The sequence below is a fragment of the Centrocercus urophasianus genome, unplaced genomic scaffold, assembly GCF_019232065.1.
Source record: "Centrocercus urophasianus isolate 14NV4802_14NV808 unplaced genomic scaffold, USGS_Curo_1.0 seq_13, whole genome shotgun sequence".
Classification (NCBI taxonomy): Eukaryota; Metazoa; Chordata; class Aves; order Galliformes; family Phasianidae; genus Centrocercus; species Centrocercus urophasianus.
This window is the reverse complement of record NW_024884475.1, coordinates 23839695-23848470: the sequence shown is the minus strand read 5'-3', so window position 1 is coordinate 23848470 and position 8776 is coordinate 23839695. Positions and strand designations below refer to the sequence as shown.

General features: G+C 40.9%; 1 protein-coding gene across 2 annotated transcripts in view; it reads right to left on the bottom strand.

The window, feature by feature from the left end:
- Positions 1-1447: 1447 nt before the first annotated feature.
- Positions 1448-8776, bottom strand: part of SLAIN2 (SLAIN motif family member 2) — a 32461-nt gene continuing 25132 nt past the window's right edge. For both annotated transcript variants that reach the window (XM_042812067.1, XM_042812068.1), the window contains 2 exons: positions 5515-5833; positions 1448-4053 (listed from right to left, as the gene is read on the bottom strand). In XM_042812067.1, the coding sequence (XP_042668001.1) occupies positions 3987-4053; positions 5515-5833 (386 nt within the window). In that variant the 3' untranslated portion in view covers positions 1448-3986. The remainder of the gene's footprint in view (positions 4054-5514; positions 5834-8776) is intronic.

Sequence of the window (8776 nt, the reverse complement as noted above, 5' to 3'; positions counted from 1 at the left end):
TTGTTTCCTCTGCTGAAGTGAGCATGAATTCTATCCTGTGAAGATAGAAGGCAGATTCTGCACTTGAAGACTTACATAAATCACTGGGATGAAAATTCAGAATATAGCTTTTCATGTAATCTGTTTAGGCTTTAGTAAAGCCTTTGACTCTGTCCCTGGAGTGCTCCCCTAGAGAAGCTGGCAGCCCATTCCTTGGATGGGTGCACTCTCTACTGGGTAAAAAACCCCCTGGATGGCTGGATCCAGAGGATGATATAAATTAAATCCATCATGAGCGATGTTCCTCAAGGATCAGTACTAGGGCCAGTCTGGTTTAATGTCTTTAATTGAGTACATGCTCAGTTCTCAGACTGGTGCACCCTCAGTTCCCAGAGGACACCAAGCTGGGAGGAAGTGAGGATCTGCCTGAGGGTAGGAAGGCCCTACTGAGGGATCTGGATTGATGGGCTGAGGCCAATTGTATGAGCTTCAATAGGGCTGAGTGCTGAGTCCCACCCTTCGGTAGCAACAAGAGTTGCTCAGAGGAAAAACACCTGGTGGTGTTAGCTGACAGCTGCTGAATGTGACCCAGCAGTGTGCCCAGGTGCCAAGGAGGCCAACAGCATTCTGGCTTGTATCAGAAATAGCAGCCAGTGGGAGCAGGGAGGTGATGGACCCTTTGTACTCAGCACTGGTGAGGCCACATCTTGAGTACAGTTCAGTTTTGGGGCCCCTCAACGGAAGAAAGGCATTGAGGCCCTGGAGTGTGTCCAGAGAGGTGAGGAAGCTGTGAGGGGTCTGGGGCACAAGTCTTATGAGGAGCAGCTGAGGGAACTGGAGCTGTTTAGTCTGGAGGAGCTCAGGGGAGATCTGAGTTCTCTACAATGACCCACAAGGAGGTTGTAGTGAGGTGGTAGATCAGCCTCTCCTCTTAGGTGACAGTGATAAGGGTGAGAAACAATAGCCTTAAGTTTGCAGCATGGGAAGTTCAGGTTGGATATTAGGAAAAACTTCTCAGTACAAGTGGTGAGGCATTGGAACGGGCTGCCCAGGGAGGTGGTGGAGTCCCCAGCCCTGGAGGTTTTTGAGAACCGCGCAGATGTCCTCCAGTGCTGCATGGCTTAGTTGGCAGGGGGTGATGGATAATCTCAGCCATCTTTTCCAACCTTGAATGTTACTTGAATTGCACACTGTCCTTTGAGAGCAGAGGCCTCTGAGAGCAGCAAAAATACCTCAATTCACTGAGGAAATCACAGAGCCAAATAACAGCACTGTACTCTATGAACTGCAGGGACAGTAGCTGATGTTCAGGATTGAAGAAGTGAATACAGTTCTGGGAAGGGAACACCCCCTCTCCTTCCCCCTCCCCCCCCAAAAAAATAATCCAACAAGAACCTCTAAAAAAAACCGCCCTATAAGTACACGAAGACTTCATAAACAGTTTGTTATAAGAATGATGAAGGCAGTATTTTGTGGTAAGAATATTTTATATATTTTTACACTTTAACACTTACAAAAACATTCAAACAAAAAAAATTAAATAACTTTGGAAGCAGAATGAGTCTTTCTGCCTACATACATACAACAATTCCGAGCTGTTGGCACAAAAAGTAATCCACATTCATAAAACCCTTACTACTATATCAAACATAAGTTAAGTAAATCATAGGCACTAGTTTATCAAATCCATATTTCCACACTTCTGCAGTAAATCTCTAAACACAGAGCCCCATGATTTCCTGATATCAATAAACTGGTAATGCACGAAGGCTTTCTAGTAAACAGACAGTCTGTCTTTTCAGGAAGCTGTTTGTTGTATTTCAGGGGGAGTAGAACAGCAGAGAAAAGAATGCTTAAGAAGTGAAGCTGAATTTAGCCAAGTAACAAATTACTTAAGGAAACTTACAAAACAGTTTGATGCAGCCATGGTAAAACCCCAGTATTGTCCTCTAAATGGACTTCTAAAAGTCAACCAAGGTGTTTAATAAAATCCACCAATTAAAAGTAAACTCTTTTTTCAGTGAAGCAGCATTGCTTTGTAAAATGCTGACATATTAAAAATTCTGTCTTTGGGAACAGGTGCATTTGACCTCTTCTACTTAACAGCCACGTGCGACACTTACTGACATCCGCTGCCTGTGCCAGGAACGCAAGACCAGCTTGTTTCAGCAGGTGACTTCTGCTGCAATCTTACAAATTACAGTATATTTGATACCAATGGCAAAGTCTCAGCACAGATACTGGTCTGGAGCATGAAGTCACTCATCACTCCATAGCTTGCCTACAGCTGCTTGAGTAATTAAGAGCAAATCAGTCTCTGCTACTTTCTGTTTGGCTTCTTCCAACACAAGTAGTATTGCATGGCTTTTTATCCAGGAATATGCAAACGCCTGCCTACAACTCAAGTGCATGGATTTCAGGGTTAGTTATCCTCTTGGTGGGAGTCAAAATACACCAGCAGTTCCAAACTCAGGGGCTGAAGGCTATCTGCTGCCTGATCCAACCTGTAGTGTTTGTCAGTCGTTGCACAAAGGATACCACTCACCTTTCATTATTTCACTGACTGTACATCCAACACACTGAAAAAGCCTCAAACAAAATCCCTTCCATTTAACTTGTCCCACCAAACACGACCTTAGTTACAAGTGTTTGTAGGATGTCTTCTGAAACAGAAAATGACGGTTCAAATGCTAATTATATAATGAGTTGTTCTGAGAAAAACATGAGTGTTAGAACACGTCAGAGCCACAGGAGAAATTTAAGAGCTTGTAAACAGACATAGCAGGTTTCATACTCTATTACCAGTAATGTAAGATACACATATGTAAGGCAAAGTACATATTTAAAACACACTTACTTACATGGGAAATATCTTCTGTAAAAATATTTACAATTTAAAATAAACCAATTTAAGAAATGGATGAAAGTAAAAAAATAGGATACAGAAAACTCCCTCATACCATGGAACATCACCTAAATGAATATCATTTGGCATCAAGAGTCAACTCATTACCTTAAAATTTGTATGTTACAAGTGCATAGTTGTGTTTCCTTCTCCTCTACTATCAGCATTTACAGTTGTGTTCCAGGCTGCAAGCATAGTGGTATGGTATGACAATGAATGAACATTACTACTTGCTTGTTCCTTTTTAAGGAAACCTGCTATAAAAAAAGTTTTCCCCAAATAGTGAGTAATGTGTTAAAAATGTGGCTACAACAGCAAAGGCCATCTTTCCTGAGCCAGGAACTTTAAGGTCAGAAAGATTGTACAACTGATGCTAAGCCCTTTTGGCAATCAAGCAGTAAGAGCATGTAAAGCTGATAAATCAACACAGGAAAGATGCAATCTATACTATTGCATTTGTGTACGTCTGCTACATTCAAACCTTTAACATTAATAAAAGCCATGGCTACTCATTACTGTTCTGCCTGATCTTCCAGAGTAGCTTTTGATTCTCCCTGAAGGATATATGTACCACTTTTCCCAATGAGAATCTCATTCAATTGTTAACAGCAATATTTCAGTAGCACTGTAGCAGTCTGCAATCAGAATATCAACGTAGCCTTGTTTTAATTAGTATTTCCAACCTTTCTGTTGAATTAAAATAGGTTGAAGAGGATGTTTTGGAAAACCTAAGTGATTGTTGTCCTTGCTGTTTTCCAAGATGGGCATTTCTTTGGCATTCATTAGGTTCTTGCCCAGACATTGGCCGCTGTCATAAATGCTCACATTGACCCATTTTAGCAAGCAAGAAAAAAAAAACCCAAAACATAACTGAGAGCAATTTAATGTGAAAGTGATTGTATGACCACCAAACATCTGATGTTAGATGTCATTAAAGTGCTGCTTTATAATCTCTGCCAGCTTGTGCTAATTAGAGACAGAGAGGTCTGGAATTCATACAAATCCCAAAAGTCACATCTGAACAGTCTGTAGAATCAAGCTGTGTGTTAGCCTGGTGAGGAAGCATCCATGAGCACTGGAACTTTGCATTAAGCTCTGCAGTTCAATAGCAGCCATCTTTCCAACTCTCATCTTTCATGTTGCTGTAGGTTTTGGGAGCAGGTAATGATCTGAAAGAAAAGGAGATGTTTTTCAGTTTCATACATAACAGCTAAGTCTCCATCTACGATAGGTAAGAGCTTAAGCGTTTTTAAAATAAAGTACACACTTCACTCATTTGCTTCTCTGCAGTACAGTTTTTTTAACATAAACTCCAAAGTATTTTTCAGTTTATGAACTTAACAATTATCCCATCAGAAAACCATCTAAATAAACAGTCAGAAAACATTTTTTACTGTATTCTACAAGAACACAGATTTAAAAATGAGCTTTTTTTTTTCTGTATAAGCAGAGAGTTCCTTTTTAGAGTACTTTCCTTACATCAGAATCTTGGAAGTTCATTGATACTTCACTACTGCACTGCATACAGCTACTGCATGCTGTACCTACAGCATGTACAAGAGCTGTGTAATAACTGAAGCACTCCTAAGGCCAGCTGGGATTTGGACAACTACACTTTGCTTCTCTTAAAAAGTTTCTGTAAAAAAAAAAAAACCACCCTTGCTGTTTATAATAGCACATTTCATGCTGCTTATGGAGTATTAAACAGTCAGTACTGCCAGTCACTTCTTGTTCCCTGCCCAACACTCACAGCAGAACTGCTCTTTAAGACTGTTTCACCTTTCCTATGATACTGGAGATAACTGTTTTTTCTTTCTGCTTAAGGGGATTCTCAATATTCCTCATGGATGACTGCTTCCTTATGTCAGGTGTCTTCCACTTGACATCTTCAGTGAAAACACACACTAGCCTGGCATTAAAAGCACATATTCCAAGTTATGCACCGTTTCCTTCTATTCCCCTGAAGACAAACTGTCCATGTAACCTTCAGCTGATAATTAACTCCTCTTGTAGTTGCTTTCCAAAACTCTGACATTAAGCAACTTCTACAGGTGGCTGCTGACACTGAGGTTATGTTTGAGTTGAAAATTTTCTTTCATCCTGTGGCTTAACTGCACTGATATTTACGTTAGGTTAAGAATACCCAATGGATGAGCCCTTTGTTGTTAACGAGCCTTCCTTCCTAACGAAAAAGTGTTCTACTGTGGTGCCATTACTTGACACGGTTTACAAAAGGAGCTTCAGTAGTTCTAACAACTTCAGACTGTGTCACTCAGTGGTACAAATAAATTTTCATTTGCCAGCTACATTTTGGTGACTTTTTTTTTAAACCACAGAAGAACAAATCTTTGCCTTCGCAGCCCCATGCTGTGACACTTATTTAGTTCAGTATCTTTCATTATTCATTTCAGCTTCACCCATCTTCCCATCCCAATTCAAGAAACATTTTCTCTCAGTTTTGCTTCAAACCCCTTTTTGAAAACACAAACACTTGCCGTGGAGGTTTCCATTTCTGTCATTTCTTAAGACCTGGAACCAAACTAAAAATTGCAGTCAGGGACAGCAGAGATATACAACGTACAGAAATCAGTGTGCAAACCAAACATTGGGACTGCCTTTCCCACACTCACCTGCGAACAGGCTGTGCAAGTTTGCTACGAGGCACTGGGATGCCCCCCGTGGAAGGGGCACTGGGTCTGGGCAAACCACTCCTCATCCCCGCTGTCCCCGCCGGCCTGGTGAGGGTGGTGCTGTTAACACCGCTGGCAGGGCTGGGCAAGCCTGAACTCTGAGCTGCAAGAGGCCCCGGTGAAGAACTGCTGTGTGTCAGCTGCGTGGCTTCCAGAGGAGCAACAGAAGCAGGTCCGTGGTTACCAAACGCTTTCAGCGGCTGCCGCAGAGCAAGGGGAGACGGCGCTGCGGGTGAGCGGAATTTACTTGACGAAGGTACTGGAAAATAGAAGGCAGAAGTTACTTTCAAGCATAACTTACAGTATAACTGACATTAAAAACAGGCAAGGATTCTGTGTGAAAATTCAAACACAATGTATAATGGAGGACAGCCAATCAAGCAGCAATGAGAAACAGGAATTCAGATGTCCTTTTTGTCATGTTTTTGATATAACTCCAATGCTCCCTTTACCTACTATGAATATTTATCTGGCTTTTTAAGTAATGCCAATAAGGCTATAACCATTCTATCCGTCAAGCCAGAAGAAACAGAAGTGAACATATTTGGTAAGAAGAAATTCGGCTGTTTCAGAAATGTACCTAATTTCCATCTTTAAATGAACACATTAAAGTATATAGGATTCTAGTGTGACATCTGTGCATGTTTGCACTTCCTCGGGTACAAGAATGCAGCTCAGCGCAAGGCATCCTAAAGTTTGTGCTGTTCTTCTCAACCAAATCCATTGAGTCAGGATTCATCTTATGATAGGGTCAAGTTCAAAATCTGTAGTCTGAAGGCAAAAATATAAAAACAAATAAAGTCAGCCATCTCCCAGCACCAAAGAGATGCAGCTATGAAACTTAAACCAGACCACGCTGACAGTTTATAGCCTTCCTCTTCTTACCAGTTTTACTTACAGCTGAATTCAAATACTTTGTTATCAAAGTTAGTCAGTATGTAAAATGCAGGTCTTTATCAAATCCTCCCTGGGAAATGTTACTAAACCAGTGACAATCTATTTATTGGCTTAGACTTAGAATTTAGCACTCTCTACAAGCCTTTAATTCAAAGCGCACACACAAACGTATGCCTTTTTTTTTTTTGGTTCTATGTATTTATTTTACTCAATGCAATAGGAAGAGTTCTTATTTATTATATACACAAGAATTAATTCTGAATTTTCAAAGACAACTAGCAATTAATGACAATTGATCCTTGCAGCAAAATACTGACAATATTTAAGTCCTTTGGTAATACTAAATCTTAAATTCAATTCCTTATGAGTATCAGAAATATTGTAAAAATATGCATAATGTATCACTGAACAGAATTCTTGAACTAATCAATCTTCTTAATAGTTGAATGGAATTTCACCAGCTTCTCAGCTTGATTAGGATGGGATTCAGCAACAGCTGATGTTGGACAATCAATCAGAAAAAAGGAGAAACCACGCTGACGTTTAGTGACCTTGCATGAGCAATTCCTTTTTGACTAAAACATCTCTTTATGCAGAGGAAATTGAGTTCCTCTTTGAGTGATGTTGTACTTGACAAAGATGACCCTTCACACAGCACTCATTATCATTTTACAAGACAGATCCACTACGAATAGAGGAGTAGAGAAGAAACCAGTAATGATAGGAACATGACCTCCTATATGGGGTACAGAGAAAGTGATAATTTCCAGATTGTTCTGCAAAGCTATTCCTGATGGGACTTGATAGAAAGATTAATATGTACGTTATAGATGTGAGTTGGATTCAATTCCTTTGGGATTATACAAGAGGGCCTTTCTACTGACAGTAGAAAGCATGAGGCTGCGGATGGGAAAGGCTGACAAAGGTGGTAGAGATGTCAGCAATACGTGACGGTTGGTAAGTAGCAAGGAGAATAAAGAAAAGCCCTTAAAACCTTGGTGTCAAGCCAGACGATGGATTACAGAAAGCATTAACAGCACAATGATGGGACAAGAATGGCAGCAAAGTGCTCCTACAACTATGACAGACGACATATTAGAAGGGTGGGGTTTTTTTGAATGTGAAACTGTCAGTAAGATTGGTGTAATTAAATCAGCAATTACCAACAGATTCTACAGTCTAAACAAAGGGAGCTTTCATCACTAAATTCCTCATCACTGTACTTGGTGGAACTCAAATACAGCACCATGTTAGCAACTGACCTACTGAATAATAATATATAAACAGTATATAAACACTGGGCACAGCCTTAGAGCTGCCAAGGACAGTTTTGGCTGCTAACGCAAGAACGATGGGGAAAAGGTTCAAAGCCTTGAGTGCAACAAAAACTTGTAACTGAAGAGAGTTTCTCATTTTCCCAGAGATAAGAATCCAGCTGCAGTGGAAATGCAAAGTCATGGCCTGAAACGGTGATTGAGCACCTGGTAGGAAGGCAGGGCCAACCTAGGCACCTCAGGTGTGTGCAATGCTCCTGAGTGGCCAGAAGGGGTGGAGCCAGGATCCACCTTTTCCCAGACCTCATTTAAGGGTTAGCAGTAGGTGAGGGTATCTTACTGGAGATCCCTGCCTACCTGAGAGCTTCCAAAGGTAAGCAGCTTTTCTCCTTCATTTCTGTATCTGTGGCTGCTGTGTTTGGGCTTGATCTCGTTTGTTGGAGCCAAAAACTCTGCCATCCTACTTTTATCATCCCATTCTAGCATTACACCAGCAAATTAGTCTTCTCCATTCCCCGTTGTTCTCCCACCCCGTTTTGCCACACTTCCAGCTTGAGCTGTCAATTCACACAGTGTTTCTTGTCAGCACGCACGTTGCAGATGTTGCTGAGAGCTGTATTTGCTATTTTACATAAAGGAATTAATTGTCTTTCAGTGAGCTATGATCTCTGAAGTAATCACTGGCAAAGCACCTCACCATTCTGCTCTACATGCAGACTGCTCTACACTTTTGTCTTAGTGCATTTTTGGATATTTAATAAAATTCAGTTTGGCATATTTGTAAGACAGGATTACAAAAAGTGAAGTACTGCCTCATCTATTTGACACTGTATACCCATCTGCAGTAGCAAACTGGTAGATTTTAATGAAAACACATAAGGGCAGTGTTTTAACAACAGCACACAACTCCATCTCCTTAGGCAGCAAACGACTAGAATCAACTACAATCAAAACCTGAGGCAGTAAGGAAAAACAAATGGCATCGTGCATGATGCTGGGAGGGATTTTCCATCCTCTCGGGATTCTGCTCC